The sequence below is a fragment of the Salarias fasciatus genome, chromosome 18 (genome assembly GCF_902148845.1).
Source record: "Salarias fasciatus chromosome 18, fSalaFa1.1, whole genome shotgun sequence".
Classification (NCBI taxonomy): domain Eukaryota; kingdom Metazoa; phylum Chordata; class Actinopteri; order Blenniiformes; family Blenniidae; genus Salarias; species Salarias fasciatus.
The window spans coordinates 18,255,955-18,274,391 of NC_043762.1; the positions used below are offsets into that span (position 1 = coordinate 18,255,955).

The following is an 18,437-nucleotide window of genomic DNA, read 5'->3' on the forward strand; positions in this document are numbered from 1 at the left end:
CAGCTCTTCCCACAGTCAGAGCACTCCGCTTCTCAGCCATGTCTTAAGCATGACTGAGGTAATCGAGCTCTGTGTGTGTGTGTGTGTGTGTGTGTGTGTGTGTGTGTGTGTGTACTTTGCGTGACTTATGGTCAATCTTATTTACCAGAAGGTGCAACCAGTTGCTCCATTTATATAGAACATAATGATAAGTAGGGGAAAATGAGTGATAATACAATGCAAAAATTAAAAATAAACATTTGAGTAAAATTTCACTTTAACATCTTTATTAAGTGGTTATTAACTGTTAGGAGGCCAGTATCTTGAAGAATATATTCGCTCACACATGTCTTCCCACACTGATACGACACTGACACAAGTCACACAGTCAGTCTTTATGTTGTCAGGGATAAATGAAAATGGAAGTTTATTCTATGTTGAGGAAATATATGCATAAAAATGGAGGAAGCAACATGTAGCATGCAAAGTCACTCATATTCACCCCTGGTGTTCGTACACAAAGCAAAATTAAATCCAATAACATTAAGTTTGTCAAAAAAGTCAGTGTATTAGTCATTAAACCATACTCAAAAGAAAAAAAAGAAAAAGCACTTTCCAAAAAGAAAACAAAAGTAGCTGAACTGTGAAAATCCACTCTGAATCTGTTTCGAACCGTCATCTCACTGAGGTTTTCTCGGCCATCATGCACAGCATCCTTAGCCTTTGTCTGGGCGCGAGCGAGCATCAGTCCCTTCTGCCTCTTCCACACATCCGTCTGCAGCTTCCTGCAGGCAGGGCTCAGCTGGAGACTTCATTAATGGGAGAAGACAGTGAGACCTGGCTGCTGTTTCCACACAAAGAAATTAAAAATGAAAATTCTGGCAAAGAAACCGCAATGTGATGACTGCTCGAAGCAGACTCAGCTGCTCTGTGAATCACTCTTAATGTGCATGTTCAAAATAAGAAGCTCAGAAATCAATATTCTGACTAAAAGACTGAGTAAAACTAATTAAAAACACTGGCGGATTAACTGGTTTTCTCCCACTTACACCCTGCTGTGGTCGCTGTGGTTGCGGTGTGGGACTGGATCCTGGTCTCTGCTATGTTGGTGATTGTGTGGTTGATGCTGATGATGATGATGATGATAATGGTGGTGATGATGGTGATGGTGTGGACGAGCCGTCCCCAACGATGAGTCTCCTTGGTCGACACTGTCTGGGACGAGCGTCGGCCCTGTTTGGGTGCCGTTAACTTGAAGTGTGCCGTTGTTTGAGTCGCTGAATCCATCACTTGATAGAATGGAGGATGACTGTGAAAAAATGAAACCGAGCAGTGTTGTAAGCAATATTGCCATTTACAGCCAGTTATTTGTGAACACAAGCATTTATCACACTGCCTGTTCATCCTTACTGAGCAGTTGCAGATGTCTTTGTAGTAAGTGGCTCTGATCGCAGCCTCTACGTAAGGCTGAGTCAGGAAACTATAAGGCAGCACGATGTGGAAGGTGAGGAGACCACACCTGAGGGAACAGGGAGCAGAGACAGAGAAGCAGAGTGCAGACGGGGGTATACGGTACAATTTGCCCCAGTCAACTGGAAAATGATCCAGTCCTTAAGTCAGTGTTGCCTATACTGTAATAACTGACAACACATGGCAACAGAAGGTTCGGAAAGTTGGTTTTTACCTGTCATAAACCAGGAAGTCGTCCTTGTCTCCGTCCAGGGCCTCCCACACATCACTTTGTAGAGGCGCCTGCTGGTAAACGGGGACTCCCGGCGGCGCTCTTCTCTTCAGCTCCCAGTACATCGCTCTGGAGTGAGCATCACGCTCATTCACGATCATGAAATGCACGCCTGTCATGTTGCTGCGGGTCAGCTTAGCACGCAGGCCTCCGATTCTTCGTTCAGATATGGGGAGAGGGAGAATCATCGTCATTTAACTGTCATTTACAATGATTACACACGTGGACAAAATTGTTGGTACCCTTCATTTAATGAAAAAAATTCACAGTGGTCAGAGAAAACACTAGAATCTAAGAAAAGTAGTAATAAATAAAAATTCTAAGAAATTTAACCATTGAAAGTCAGGCATTGCTTTTTAACCACGCTTCAACAGAATTATTTTAAAAAAATAAACTAATGAAACAGGCCTGGACAAAAATGACGGTACCCTTAACTTAATATTTAGTTGCACAACCTTTTGGGGCAATCACTACAATCAAACGATTCCTGTAACTGTCAGTGAGAGTTCTGCACCTTTCAGCAGGTATTTTGGCCCACTCCTCATGAGCAAACTGTTCCAGTTGCCTCAGGTTTGAAGGGTGCCTTTTATGTTTCAGCTCCTTCCAAAGATGTTCAATAGGATTTAGGTCAGGGCTCATAGAAGGCCACTTGAGAATAGTCCAGTGTTTTCCTCTTAACCATTCTTGGGTGTTTTTAGCTTTTAACAATGGTGTCCTCCTTGGTCGTCTCCCATGAAGTCCACTTTGGTTCAAACAATGACGGATGGTCTGATCTGACACTGATGTTCCTTGAGCTTGAAGTTCATCTTTAATCTCTCTAGAAGTTTTTCTGGGTTGTTTTGTCACCAGTCGTATTATCCATCTCTTTGATTTGTCATCAGTTTTCCTCCTGTGGCCACATCCAGGAAGGTTTCCTACAGTCCCATGAATCTTGAATTTCTGAATAATATGTGCAACTGTAGCCACAGGAACATCAAACTGGTTGGAGATGGTCTTATAGCCTTACCTTTAATATGCTTGTCTATAATTTTCTAACACTTTCCGTTGCGTCCTCTGGTCCATGTTGAGTGTGGTACACTTCATGTCACCAAAAAGTGCAGTGACTACCTGTCGCCCTATATATGAGCCTACTGACTGATAACAAGATTGTAGACACCTGTGATGTTAACTCGTGGACACACCTTGGATTGACATGTCCCTTTGGTCACATGATTTTCAGTCTTTTCTGGGGGTACCATCATTTTGTCCAGGCCTGTTTCATAGGTTTATTTTTTTTTATAATTCTACTGAAGCATGGTTGAAAAGCAATGCCTTTCATTAGTTAAAATTCATCCAATTTTTATTTATTACTACTTTTGTCAGATTCAAGTGGTTTCTCTGGCCACTGTGAATTTTTCTTTAATTAAACAAAGGGTACCAACAATTTTGGCCACATGAGTACATAAGAGATTTCACTCATTACAATTTGCAGTTGTGTTTGGTATTATTACACAAAAATATATCCACATTCAATATTGTGCGCATAAAAAAATACATGATGACAATGTCAACTGGTGACTGGTGACAATGTCGATGAGACATTGTGAACATTTACGAGCTTCCTGCCTTCTACTGTTAGATTCTTTAAATATCCACATCCACTCACCAGCTTTATCAGACTGCAAACTCAATGATTTTGTAGAATTATATGCAAAATGTTTTTCGTTCCCCTGGAGCATGATCTAAACACGTCACTAGGATGTTTATGCATAGCTCTTTATATCACTCTGTATCATTGAAGTAGCCATGTTTCAAACAGGTTAAAGGTGCTGTAGGCAGGATTTCGCATCTCCGCCATCTTGCTTAGGGTTACCTAAGCAAGATGGCGATTTGACCCATCTAAGATGGCGATTTGAAACCCAGCACAGCCAATCCTGTCCTGTTTTCTCTGACATCACGCCCTCATGCAAGTTAAGCCCCTCCCACAAAAACGTGCGACGAACGCCCCTCGACCAATCACTGTTAGAGCCTCAGGGGCTCTTCTGATTGGTCAAAGATACCTGGAGCTGTCGAGATTCCTTTTCAGCTAAGAACAGAGACAGATGGAAATGCTGTGCCCTTCCGATATTGCAATTATGCTACACTCCTAAAGGATTATCAATGGATACTCTAACATTTAATCCAAAGAAAACACAGAAAAATTAGCATTGACTAGCAAAATCCTGCCTACAGCACCTTTAAGAGGGCTATATAAGAACATATCGTCAGTAATGTAATGTTGCGCTGGATTCTTTCTCCTTCATGCACAGATGGGAAAATGCTTTATTCTGTGTTTTCATTCAACATTCCTCCTGTTGTGATGCAGATTTGTGTATCATTAAAGTACAGTGGACATTGGAGAACTGTGTGTTCTTACTTGGAGGCCTGAGTGAGGCAGAAATGTCAGCTGGCCTTCAGCAGGGCCACCACAGCCACGCCTCCCAGCACCCCCTTCATGGGTGCCTTTCCATTGATTTCCCAGTGGGGGGCGGGTTTGCAGATCCTGGAGGCGTCGTTGTCCCCCTCCACCAGCAGAGTGGTGTGTGAGGCCCACAGCAGACCTGGCAGGACTGCCAGCAGGCTCAGCGTGGAGAGAGAACGCATCGTCCCTCTCTGGCTGCCTGGAGTGAGCAGACCTGGGAGAACAGTGAGCAGCAAACCACGTTCCAGTCAGCAGGGTTCAAATTCCAAAACAACTAAGCTAACAATTCACTAGATAGGTTCAAGGCAAAGCAATGTTACATTTCTCTCATTTCATGAATAAAAATGAGCCCAAAGCTCAACGTTTGCATGTGCGGCGCTCATACGAAAAATGCAGTTCCTGGATGGTGTTGAAGTGCGGGCCGTGCAGCCCGGGATCCAGAGCTTTGGCAGCGTTCCCTCACAGCCTGAACCAAACCGCCAAGTCAGTCTGATCCCAAAATAATTAAAACAGTACACCCTCATTGTCTCCGTCCTCACATGCAGAGATTATCTACAAAAGGAGTTTATTATGAGGTGAACTGACAACAGATAGAAGAATGCGGAGGGCACGAGGACACACAAAGCTGGCATGCACACACACACACACACACACACACACACACACTGCCAGAAAGACAAAGAGATGTTTACAAGCTGGATCACAGTCATGTTAACTGTACTTCCAATGTGTCTCAACGCAATGTTTTTGTTAATAATTCAAATCCAAGCAGTTGAGTTGCAAGCAGCACACACACGACTTTTTACTGAACTGGAAGCAAAAAACAAAAATTCAAAGGTCACATTTTAAAAAGAGCATTTTGATTGAAGACTAATTAAATAAATACAATTTTTTTGATAATTCTAAAAGTAAAAAAACTGTAGTGTTCTTCTGTAAAAGAAGCTCTTACCTCTGTTCGCACTTTGCCCGGTGACCCACACAGACTGACAGTGAAGCCCCGCTGCTTTTAAACAGTCGGAGCTGATGAAGCACATCCCCCAAATCAAACAGGGAGAGAGAGAATGAGAGGCCGGGACACACTTCATGTGGAGGGACTTTAAAGCAAACATGTGCAAATAGAGCTACAAATGTGACATATATTACAGTCAACTGAAGCTTTTCAAGGCTTCGTTTTGATGGCTGTGGGATCCCCTCTTTATTTGTATCTCGTTTCACTAGTATATCTCTATACATACCTAATGACTGTATCATATTTGATCATCTTTCTTCTCTAATCACACCATAAACTTCATATTTGTGACTTTCTTTTTTTTGCAAACAGCTGTTTAACAGATAAACTCAAGCTTAAATTTTCATACTGGCACATCTCAGAAGGTCGCTGAACGGAGTAAAACAGCGTACAGGCCACACATCACCACGCCAGCATGAGTAATGTTTACCTCACTGTGTGAGTCAGGCTTTGAACAGTGTAGAGATGAACACCAGCGCAACAAACAGGCCAATGGTTACATTTATGTAGGACAGCAGAGGCCAAAGGTCAATGATAATTTACACTTCAGTTCAACTCAGGTCACATGACAAGATAAAAAATGACAAATATTGAATCTGTACTGTGAGCAACTTATTCAAAGTCCAACCTGAGGCAAAGTAAAACATTTCTGTTTAATCCAGCAGGGAGCCAAGCAACACACACAACTAGGCAGGAGTCGCTACAGTTTAATGAAGAGTTGAGGTTTGCAGGGCTTGAAGCAGGAAAAGATCGCATGCCTGAAATTTTTTTGGGGGGAGTGGGGGTCATGAGTCACAGACAGTGCAACGCATCCATCCGGAACTATTAAAGTATTAAAGCAGGGGTGTCCAAAGTCGGTTCTGAAGGGCAGCAGCCCTGCATGTTTTCCATGTCTCCCTGCTTCAACACACCTGAATGTCATGATGATTCATGGCCAAGTCCAGCAGAAAGCCAGATAACGAGCCTCATTTCAATCACCTGTGTTGAAGCAGGGAGACATGGAAAACATGCAGGGTTGCGGCCCTCCAGGACCGACTTTGGACACCCCTGTATTAAAGGATAAGTTCGGTTTAAACAGTTTTCATGTTGTTTATAGAACGAAGTAGAACAATATACTCATATAGACGTTTATAGAAGATGTTTGAAGTGCAGAGATCTTCTTCTTCTTTGGAGTGGGTGGCAACAACTTTGGTGCACAGCGCCACCTATTGTGTCTCTTGGTGAATGTACTTCAGTTTACATCCACATCACCGTATTCACTTCAGAGATCTGTAAACCCGCAACAACAGCATGTATTTTGCGACACCAGGCTGTGGTGGAGGAGATGTGTGAGTGGACCATGAGGAAATATTGGTGAAACTAATGAATTTTTGGACGATTAAAGCCGTTTTGGGAGCCGGCGCCACACATGCCCTATTGGCTAACAGTATACGGATGTCTGCAGCTCGACCTTGGATTTAAATTTCTCTCGAAGCGCTGATCGGATCAGAAAAGCATTCGGGGTCAGTATATTGTTCTACTTCGTTCTATAAACAACGTGAAAACTGTTTAAACCGAACTTATCCTTTAAATCCCATTGACAGCGCTGCCAGGTCTTCATCTTCCCATCCTACCACTAGACCTGCTCCAGTACTAATACAAAGCCTTCCCCAACAACTTATTGTTAATGTTTTGTGTTCTCCAACATCAGTGATGGCAAGTAACGAAGTACAAATACTTCGTTACTGTACTTAAGTAAAAATTTCAGGTACTTTTTACTTTTAGAAGTATTTATTTTTCTGACAACTTTTTACTTTTACTCCCTACATTTTGAATCTAAATATTGGTACTTTCTACTCCTTACATTTTCCCAAAAAGCTTGTTACTTCGTTGAATATATATTATTTATTTTAGGGCTGGGCATGTTAACACACTGCTTCCATAAACGCCGGCAAACACACCGCGCTCCAGCCGAGCGTCAAAAAAGCACACGGGCCACGGCGCTTTTAGCGGTGAAACACGGTCCATTCCTCATTATTTACAATATTGAACCAGGCCGAATTCCTTCAACACACAATTTGGCTTAATAGCAGGAAAAATAAGGCACAATTCGGCGTGACTTACGGAATGTCTTACGGAATTCTTGCAACAAAAAAACATAATCCCATCCCTGGCTGGGGGCAGGATGATCATTACAGAGTACCTTTTTTTTCATTAACTATCTTTATTGGAAGCAATTTCAATACAACATATGATACAGTGTGATGGACAGAACTACCAGAATATCATTTTTTCCAATATTTTTAAACATATACCCACCCCCTACCCCACCCCAAAGGAGAGAGGTTCTCAACAAATGTGTGTTGTCCCAATGTAAACAACACAGAATATACAACAAACACAAAAACAAAAGAAAAACAACAAAAAATAGCTAAATGACATTAAAAAAAAATCAAAGTAATTAATCGAAATAAATAAATAAAACATAAAATGAAGGGAGGGCTCAGTCATCACGATCAGGCATGGATGTCAATGATTCAATGTCATTTAAGAGAGGTCTCCAAGTCTTCTCAAATTTGGGGAACCATGAAGAGAAAATCTAAGCTTTTCAAGCCTGATGGACAGTAACACCTCCTGTTGGAAATATTCTGTTTGATTATCATTTCTAAATGCATTCATTGTTAAATGTTGTCTTGAACTGCACAGAAAGCTTAAGTTGACTCAGCAGGATGAGTGCATTCTCCAGAATGCTGATTGAGAGCATCTTATCTATGCTGACAGAGTGTGTGCTACCCTTTTCCTGTTGCCAGTGCCACATTTTACCTAAACTACAAGAATTTTCTATTAATCCATCACCGCAAGTGAAAAATCTGGGTGTGATCTTCGATTCTGAGCTGAATTTTATCTAACACATTAAGAACATCAGCAGAGTTGGTTTTTATCACTTAAAAAACATAGCCAGAGTCCGCCCTATTCTCTCTCGGGCCAACACAGAGACGCTAATGCATGCTTTTATCACCAGTCATATTGACTATTGCAATGGCTTCTTTCTGGTCTTCCGAAGCAGAGCATTAAAGGTTTACAACTTTTACAAAATTCAGCAGCTCGTGTCCTGACGAGGACGAGAAAGCGGGCCCACATTACACCAGTTTTAAAATCGCTGCATTGGCTCCCCGTGTCTCTCAGGATCGATTTTAAGGTTCTCTTAATGGTTTTTAAGTGTCTTAATGGTCTTGGGCCTTCTTAGCTTTCAGATCTGCTTTTACCCTATCAGCCTCCGCGGACCCTGCGCTCCTGTGGCAAGCGTCTCCTCCAAATACCTCATGTTAACTTAAAGACTCAGGGTGAGGTATCTCTCAAGTTCTATGGTCCTAAACTCTGGAAGAACTTGCCGCGAAAGCTCAGGGACACAGAGAATGTTCACATTTTTAAGAGCAGGCTCAAGACCCACCTTTTTGGTTTAGCTTTTAACTGATATTTATTTTTAGTTTAGTCTTGATTTGGTATCATTTGTTACTTATTCACCTGTTTTATTTATCTTATTTATGTTGTATTTATTCATTATCCTATTAATATTTTATAATGCTTGTGCTCTACTCTATATTTTAGCCTCATTTAGCCTTTTTTAGTCTTAAGTTTTTATGTTTTTACCTATTGTTATTTTCAAGTGTTTCCTCTGAGGGAGCCCTCTGCATTGGCAGTGGGGCTCGCTTGTGGCTGCCAGATTGCTGTGCTGTGGGTTCTTGGTGGAGATTTGGGGATCACTTCCCCGTCTTCTCCGGGTGTCCTGTGCAGGAGCCCTGGTTGCCGTGGGCGACCTGCTGCTCTCGATGTAGATGGCTCCTGGGTGTGTTTCCTCTTCTAACTCATCTGTGCCCAGCCTTATATTGTTTTTTAATACTCACTTCATAAGTTTATGGTGGAGGGTTGGGGGGGGGGGGTCTGTGTTCTTGTGCTATATCTTCTTTGGTTTTGGGGAAGACGGATTGGTGGGTGGAGTGGGTGGAGCAGGTTTGCTTTTAATCCGTGAAGCACTTTGTGTTGCAAATTTTATGTTGAGATTCAAGGTTGTGAAGCTGGGTTGTTGGTGATGCAGGTTGAACTGACGGCACGGATGAGTCTTTGTATTTCATGTATCTACACGCGCACACACACACACACACACACACACACACACACACACACACACACACACACACACACACACACACACACACACACACACACACACACAGAGTTGTAGAATTTTCAAAACAAACTGAAAGCCTTCATATTAAGGTGTGGGCTTAAAAGGTTCTTCAGACTCCTTTTCGATCATGTGAACATGCAAACTGCACTTTTCAAAGACACATTCCTCAACATTTGTCTTTTTTCTTTTATTTTTTTTTAACATTTTCATAATGAAGATGACAGTACATTAATCAATATATACAGAGGGGGGCTGCTGCTGGGGGCTGAGGGGCCAAAGGGGGGCCTGAGGAGGGCTGCTGCTGGAGGCCTGAGGGGGGCCTCAGCAGGACTGCTGCTGGGGGCCTGAGGGGCCTGAGGAGGGCTGCTGCTGGAGGCCTGAGGGGGGCCTGAGAAGGGCTGCTGCTGGGGGCCTCAGGGGGGCCTGAGGAGGACTGCTGCTGGGGGCCTAAGGTGGGTCTGAGGAGGGCTGCTGCTGGGGGTCTGAGTGGGGCCTGAGGAGGGCTGCTACTGGGGGCCTGAGGTGGGCCTGAGGAGGGCTGCTGCTGGGGGCCTGAGGGGCCGAAGGGGGGCCTGAGGAGGGCTGCTGCTGGGGGCCTGAGGGGGGCCTGAGGAGGACTGCTGCTGGAGGCCTGAGGGGCCTGAGGGGGGCCGGAGGAGTGCTGCTACGGGGGGCCTGAGGGGCGTGAGGAGGACTGCTGCTGGAGGCCTGAGGGGCCTGAGGGGGGCCGGAGGAGTGCTACTGCTGGGGGCCTGAGGTGGGCCTGAGGAGGGCTGCTGCTGGAGGTCTGAGGGGCCTGAGGGGGGCCGGAGGAGTGCTGCTACTGGGGGCCTGAGGGGGGCCTGAGGAGATCTGCTGCTGGGGGCCTGAGGGGGGCCTGAGGAGGACTGCTGCTGGAGGCCTGAGGGGCCTGAGGGGGGCCGGAGGAGTGCTGCTACTGGGGGCCTGAGGTGGGCCTGAGGAGGGCTGCTGCTGGGGGCCTGAGGGGCCTGAGAAGGGCTGCTGCTGGGGGCCTGAGGGGGGCCTGAGGACGACTGCTGCTGGGGGCCTGAGGGGGGCCTGAGGAGGACTGCTGCTGGAGGCCTGAGGGGCCTGAGGGGGGCCAGAGGAGTGCTGCTACTGTGGGTCTGAGGGGGGCCTGAGGAGATCTGCTGCTGGGGGCCTGAGGGGGGCCTGAGGAGGACTGCTGCTGGAGGCCAGAGGGGCCTGAGGGGGGCCGGAGGAGTGCTGCTACTGGGGGCCTGAGGTGGGCCTCAGGAGGGCTGCTGCTGGGGGCCTGAGGGGGGCCTGAGGAGGACTGCTGCTGGAGGCCTGAGGAGGACTGCTGCTGGAGGCCTGAGGTGGCCTGAGGAGGGCTGCTGCTGGAGGCCTGAGGAGATCTGCTGCTGGGGGCCTGAGGGGGGCCTGAGGAGGACTGCTACCGGGGGCCTGAGGAGACCTGCTGCTGGGGGCCTGAGGGGGGCCTGAGGAGGACTGCTGCTGGGGGCCTGAGGGGGGCCTGAGGAGGACTGCTACCGGGGGCCTGAGGAGATCTGCTGCTGGGAGCCTGAGGGGGGCCTGAGGAGGACTGCTACTGGGGGCCTGAGGTGGGCCTGAGGAGGGCTGCTGCTGGGGGCCTGAGGGGCCTGAGGGGGGCCGGAGGAGTGCTGCTACTGGGGGCCTGAGGGGGGCCTGAGGAGATCTGCTGCTGGGGGCCTGAGGGGGGCCTGGGGAGGACTGCTGCTGGAGGCCTGAGGGGCCTGAGGGGGGCCGGAGGAGTGCTGCTGCTGGAGGCCTGAGGGGCCTGAGGGGGGCCGGAGGAGTGCTGCTACTGTGGGCCTGAGGTGGGCCTGAGGAGGGCTACTGCTGGAGGCCTGAGGTGGACCTGAGGAGGGCCGGAGGAGTGCTGCTACTGGGGGCCTGAGGTGGGCCTGAGGAGGACAGCTGCTGGAGGCCTGAGGTGGGCCTGAGGAGGACTACTGCTGGGGCCTGAGGGGGGCCTGAGGAGGACTGCTGCTGGGGGCCTGAGGTGGGCCTGAGGAGGGCTGCTGCTGGGGGCCTGAGGGGCCTGAGGAGGGCTGCTGCTGGGGGCCTGAGGGGCCTGAGGAGATCTGCTGCTGATGGCCTGAGGGGGGCCTGAGGAGGGCTGCTGCTGGGGGCCTGAGGTGGGCCTGAGGAGGGCTGCTGCTGGGGGCCTGAGGGGCCTGAGGAGATCTGCTGCTGATGGCCTGAGGGGGGCCGGAGGAATGCTGCTACTGGGGGCCTGAGGGGGGCCTGAGGAGGGCTGCTATTGCGGGCCTGAGGTGGGCCTGAGGAGGGCTACTGCTGGGGTCCTGAGGTGGGCCTGAGGAGGGCTGCTGCTGGGGGCCTGAGGGGGGCCTGAGGAGGACTGCTGCTGGGGGCCTGAGGAGGGCCTGAGGAGGGCTGCTGCTGGGGGCCTGAGGGGCCTGAGGAGATCTGCTGCTGGGGTCTGAGGGGGGCCTGAGGAGGGCTGCTGCTGGAGGCCTGAGGGGCCTGAGTGGGGCCGGAAGAGTGCTGCTACTGGGGGCCTGAGGGGGGCCTGAGGAGGGCTGCTATTGCGGGCCTGAGGTGGGCCTGAGGAGGGCTACTGCTGGGGTCCTGAGGTGGGCCTGAGGAGGGCTGCTGCTGGGGGCCTGAGGGGGGCCTGAGGAGGACTGCTGCTGGGGGCCTGAGGAGGGCCTGAGGAGGGCTGCTGCTGGGGGCCTGAGGGGCCTGAGGAGATCTGCTGCTGGGGGCCTGAGGGGGGCCTGAGGAGGGCTGCTGCTGGAGGCCTGAGGGGCCTGAGTGGGGCCGGAAGAGTGCTGCTACTGGGGGCCTGAGGGGGGCCTGAGGAGGACTGCTGCTGGGGGCCTGAGAGGCCTGAGGAGGGTAGCTGCTGGAGGCCTGAGGGGCCTGATCAGGGCCTGAGGGGCGCCTGAGGAGGGCTGCTGCTGGTGGTCTGAGGGGGGCCTTAGGGGGGCTGCTGCTGGGGGCCTGGGTGAGGTTACTGCTGGGGACCTGAGGGGCCTGGGTGGGGCTGCTGCTGGGGGCCTGGGTTAGGTTACTGCTGTGAGTCTGGGTGGGGCTTCTGGTCGGGGCACATGTAGGACTTAAACCCTGGGCGCATGTGGGGCTGGTGCCGGGAATGTGCGCAGGGCCCCAGCTCAGACCGAATATGTTTTTTCTGCTGGGGATCTGGTTTGGGCTCCTGCTGGGTGCCTGGATGGAGCTCTTGGTGGGGGCAGATGTAGGGCTGAAACCCTTGGCGCACATGGGGCTCTCGCCGGGAATGTGCGTTGGGCTCCAGCTGGGGCCACATATTGTTTTTCAGTCTGGGTGGGGCTTCTGCTGGGGCTCTGGCTGGTGTTGCTGCCGGGGTCCTGGGTGGAGCTTCTGCCAGGGGTGAATGTAGAGCTCGTAACCTGGGCGCACGCGGGGCTCTTGTCGGGAATGTGCCTGGGGCCCCAGCGGGTGGGGTTTCTGCTGGGTGCCTGGGTGTGGCTTCTGCTGGGTGCCTGGGTGTGGCTTCTACTGGGGCCCTGGGTGGAGCTTCTTCTGGGGGTGAGCGTAGGGCTCGTACCCTGGGTGCACACGGGGCTCTCACAGGGAAAGTGCCTGGGTATGGAGATAATTTTGTTTCTTTATTATTCAATCAATCAAAAACGGTTTTGCAAGACCAAAAAACATAAAGTTGCAATTTAAAAATAAAAGTTCAATCAAATTGAATAGATCTGAGAACTAAATAATTTAAGTGGCAACCCCACCAATTTTTTTTTTTTTTTTTTTTTTTTTTTAGATCAAAACAGAAAAAAGCTTTGGTTTTGAATTCTAAAGTTTTGCTTGCAAATCCAAAAGTTTTGCTTGCGAATCTGACTGAACCCAGTGGGCGGGGCCAACACTGGTGGAAGAGAGAAGAGCTCCTATTGGTCGTTTTGACCTCACTCCACCGCCTGTCTCCACGCTGTTGCTGGCTGCTTCCGCATTCGGTAAAGGCCAGTACACATTACAGCCTTTTTTTCAGTCTTCCCCGATTCAGAGACCACACACTAGACAACAACAGAGGACAGATCGCACCAGATCTTCCTCTCCTGATCTTCTAGTGTGTGGAGTCGCTGTAGAACAGACTAGAAGATTCTTCATCAGAGAATCGGCTCCTCACTCTTCCAAATCTCGCGGAGTCAAACTTGACTTTGAGCAGTTTCCCTTCAGTCCTGTGTTCACATTAATCTCCACTATTAATCATAAGCAATGAGCTCATTCGCTCAGGTCATTCATTCATATCGGCATCGGCTTCGTTCTTTCAGAGCACACCCACCCACCACAAAGTGATCTTTTATTCATGATTCATAATTTCTCCTATTGTTGTGTTATTTCTTCTCGTCTGGTTCTGGATATATTATCAAAAAAGCAATTGTTTGGGTACTGCACTTGAAAGGCAGTTTCAACCATTACATTCATAGTTAGAGCGGGTGTGAAAATGTTTATATTGTGTTATTTTATGATGAATAATTATAAGTTTATGTACCTGGGGCTCCTGGTCGAGCGAAGTATTAGTTAAGTATGTTGTGTTTCGGAAGCGTTAAGTGGAGATCCCGGTTGGTAAGTTTGGATTGTGCCGAGTGTTCGGGGAGTCGGTACTTAAAGGGAGGGGAAGGGTTTAGTTTCTTCTGTTTTTTTATGCTTGGTTTTATTGTAAGAGAGGCATTTTCTTCAGGTTTTTTGCTGAGAGGCTATGAGGTATATTACTGTCAAACCACTTTTTTTTCTCATGAACAAGTTTGTAAAATTTGTCAGTTTTAATGTTAATGGTTTAAATGGGCCTGTCAAACGAAAAAGAGTGCTAACATACTTAAAAAAAATATTAAAACTGATATAGCCTTTATTCAGGAGACTCATATCACTATAGAAGAGCACAAAAAATTAAAGAGAGGGTCGATAGGCCAGGTTTTCTCCTTGTCTTTTAACTTCAAGGCAAGAGGAGTCGCTATTTTGATAAATAAAAATATTCTCATCACTATCCATGATACAATTACTGACCCATTAGGCTGCTACGTTTTGATAAATAGTCAACTTTACTCAGAACAATGGACTTTGCTAAATCTTTATGCTCCAAACTATGATGATGTTTCTTTTATCCAGGACATTTTTCAGGAGGTCATAAACATATTCTTATGGGAGGAGACTTCAACTTCTGTTTGGATCCAGTACTGGATAAATCTTCAACCTCCATTTCCAAAACAAACTCAGCCTTAACTACTTTGTCATTTATGAATGATTTAAATCAAGCAGACGTCTAGAGGCAGATGCAGCCCCAAAACATAGACTACTCATATTATTCGGGCCGTAATAATTCACATACATTAATCGATTTTTTCTTACTGTCAACACAGTTGAGTTACAGAGCATTAGAGTCTGAATATTTACCAAGGATTCTCTCTGATCATTCCCCCCTTACTCTATCTATAGAAATGCCAGAAAAAGGACCAACTTTATACAGGTGGCCTTTGAATCCAACCCTCCAAAAGAAAACTGACTTCTGTACTTTTATCAGGGAAAAAAAATCAAACTATTTTGTGAAACAAATTGCGCCTCCTCACCAAATAGTTTCATATTATGGGATACATTAAAAGCTTATTTAAGAGGACAGATCATTTCCTATACAAATAGACTTAAAAAAAAATCTTAGACAGCAGAATTGGAAATTTTAGAGAGTGAAATTCTGAGCCTGGAGAAAAATTTTCAACATCATTAAGATAAAAACACTTACAATTTATTAGTCAATAAAAAAACTTAAGTATAATACATTAAGTACTTATAGAGCTGAGAAGAATATTTTGAGAACAAAACAAAGGCACTATGAATTGGGGGGAAAAAGCTCAAAAGGTCCTGTCTTGGCAGTTAGAAAGGAAGGAAAGTTTAAAAACAATTAATCAAATTGAAAATGAATGTGGATGTATTACCCAAAATCCAAAAGAAATAAATGAAACCTTCAAAAACTTTTATGTTAATCTATATAAATTAGAATCGCCGGAAGATCTGTCTGCAGTAGATACATTTTTATCTAATCTAGGACAAGAGGGATCTAGATCTCCCATTTACTTCAAAAGAAATTCAGGAGGCTTTATCTTCTTTACAATCCAATAAATCACCAGGGGAACATGGGTTTCCTCCTGAATTTTATAAAGAGTTTAAGGATTTGCTTGTGCCTCTTCTTATGGATGTAATAAATCTAGCATCCAGAACACAAAGACTTCCTGACTCCTTTTTTGGCTATAATTACAGTGATCCCTAAAAAAAACAAAGATCCCCTAAAGTGCTCATCTTATAGACCGATCTCCCTTTTGAATACTGATTATAAAGTGATTTCTAAAGCTCTAGCAAATAGGCTGAGTAAATATTTACCAAAACTGATACACCCAGATCAGGTGGGTTTTATTCAGAAGAGATCCTCTGCCAATAATTTATGCAGGTTGTTTAATATTATTCATGAGGCAACATCCAGTGCTGAACCCAGTATAGCTATCACTTTAGATGCTGAAAAAGCTTTTGACAGGCTTGAATGGCCTTATTTATTCAAGGTGTTATCTAAATTTGGATTTGGTTCTTATTCTATTAATTGGATTAATACACTTTATAGAAAACCACAAGCTAAAATTATTACTAACGGACAAATTTCCACTGTTTTCCCCCTGAACAGGTCGAGCCGACAAGGTTGCCCCTTATCCCCTGGCCTTTTTGTTATAGCCATCGAGCCTTTGGCTGAGTTAATCAGGCAAGATTCAGAGATAAAGGGGGTAAAAGTGGGTAGGACGACACATAAAGTTAATCTTATGGCAGATGATATTATTCTGTATTTAACAAACCCGTTCAATTCTCTGGCTAAATTACAATCAATTTTACATAATTTTGGGTTTGTTTCAGGATATAAAGTGAATTATGAAAAATTCTTCCCCTCTCAGACTTTGATTATGTGGAATATCAACAGAGGAGCCCATTTAAATGGTCCCCAGAGGGGATAAGATACCTTGGAATAATGGTGGATAAAAATTTTAAGAATCTTTACAATCTTAATTATGTGACACTAATTAGTCAAATAACAGAGGATCTGAAAAAATGGATAAATCTACCTATTAACTTGATTGGCCAGATAAATTGCATTAAAATGAACATATTGCCTAGACTGCAATACCTCTTTCAAGTCCTTACCGATTCCATTACCACTCAGTTTTTTTAAGAACCTTAATAAACATATTAGACAATTCACATGCAATTGTAAACCTCCAAGGCTTTCAACTGAAAAACTTACCTGGGACTTTAAATTGGGGGGTCTTAAATTACCAAATCTGAAAAAGCATTATTTGGCAGCCCAAATGCAACTTGTTTCTTTTCTTTTTGGTAGGGAAAATATCCCACCGTGGGTTTTAATTGGAATGCATGCACTCAAAGAAACTGTTCCTGCGGATTTTGTTTATAAGTGGATGCCCAAAACTATTTCTATTAGAACTGACAACCCTGTATTAATACATGTCATCAAAACATGGTACGAAGGTCGTAAAAATGTTGGACTGGAAAATAATTTGTTCCCCAAAACACCTCTGAAACAGAATGGACTCATACCCATGTCACTGGACAATAAGACCTTGGAATCTGGCACCAGAAAGGAGTCTGAGGTATCTGGAGGACTGTTATGAGAATGGATCTCTTATGTCTTTTGAGGACCTGAGGAGGAAGTCTGATCTGTCCAGCAGAAACTTCTTCTGTTACTTACAGTTAAGATCCTTTCGTAAAACTACTCTTGGACATCAAATGACTCTGCCTACACTCAGTGAGCTGGAGAGACGACTTCATGATGGCAACGCACCTCGTCTTATTTCAAAAGTGTACTCTCTCCTGATGGAGGATACGCCAAAACCAGCTCTCCATAAGTCAAGGGAGAGATGAGAGTTGGACTTGAATATGTCAATTCGTCCAGAGTTCTGGTCTGACTTATGTCAAAAAAGTTTAACTACCACAATTAATTCCAGATACAGGCTGACCAAATTATAACTTTCTCCATCAAACCTACATCACGCCAGAGAAGCTGCATGAATATAAACAAATGTCCAGAGATATCCAGCTTATGCTTTAGATGTGGTATTGAAGAGGGCTCCTTCCTGCACTGCACATGGTCTTGCACTAAACTTAATACATTCTGGCATGATTTCTCTGACATTATAACAAGACTCCTGGGAGTACATCTCTCATCATGTCCTCAAATGTGCTTGTTTGGGGATTTAACAAATACTGAAGCTCATTTGAGAAGAACTCAAAAGAAGTTTCTGGCTTTGGCCTTATTTGTTGCCAGGAAGTGCGCAGCCACTACATGGAAGTCTGATTCCATGTTTCCATGATTGATTGAATAATAAAGAAACAAAATTATCTCCATACCTGGGGCCCCAGCGGGTGGGGCTCCTGCTGGAGGCATGTAAGCTCCTGCAGGGGACGTGGGTGGCGTTCCAGTCGGGGGTGAGAGTAGGGCTCATAACCCGGGCGCACGTCGGACTTTCGGCGGTCACATGCGTGGGACCCCAGTTGGGGGCACATGTGAGGCTCTCGATGAAGCCCACTCGGTCCAAGCTGGTTCATCTTGGATGACTGCTGTAAATACATCGGTTCAGAACATGTTGCTTTCACAAATGTCCAATATACACCTGTCTCACACACACACATCTGCTAAATCTAACAATATGAGCAAAATGAAACAGTAAAAGCCAGTAAAGTTGTTGTGGAGTGTTGCCAATTCAGAAAATGTTGATGTAAAACACTTTTGTTGTTTATTTCCAGTAATAATGCGAAATATTGACTTGAAAACAAAGGTTCTTACATTTCTCAGTGAGTGGTTGGTTCTCCTGAGGGTTTGTCCTCCGTAAAACGCCCTGGAACACTTGAATTCAGTAAGAATTGGAAGGTAAAAGCTCGGTCAGCAATTACAAGAGCAGTTTTCTAATGGCTGGATCATAAAGGTGGACAGCAAGAAGCAATATGTCTGCACTGGAGGTCGCAAAAATTTAAAATGGAATCCAGTTCAAACTGGCCTGCAGATTTAAATGGATCAAAGAGTTGCTATAGAAACGGAGTCGGA

The 18,437-nt window shown here is 46.0% G+C and overlaps 1 protein-coding gene across 1 annotated transcript; it reads right to left on the reverse strand.

The window, feature by feature from the left end:
- Window positions 1-1,024: 1,024 nt before the first annotated feature.
- selenop2 (selenoprotein P2) lies at window positions 1,025-4,370 on the reverse strand. The gene is made up of 4 exons (XM_030115078.1): window positions 4,116-4,370; window positions 1,664-1,876; window positions 1,390-1,498; window positions 1,025-1,288 (listed from the first exon to the last, which is right to left on the reverse strand). Exons 1-4 carry the CDS (start codon window positions 4,340-4,342, stop codon window positions 1,025-1,027), a joined length of 813 nt encoding a protein of 270 aa, XP_029970938.1. The 5' UTR covers window positions 4,343-4,370.
- Window positions 4,371-18,437: the final 14,067 nt, after the last annotated feature.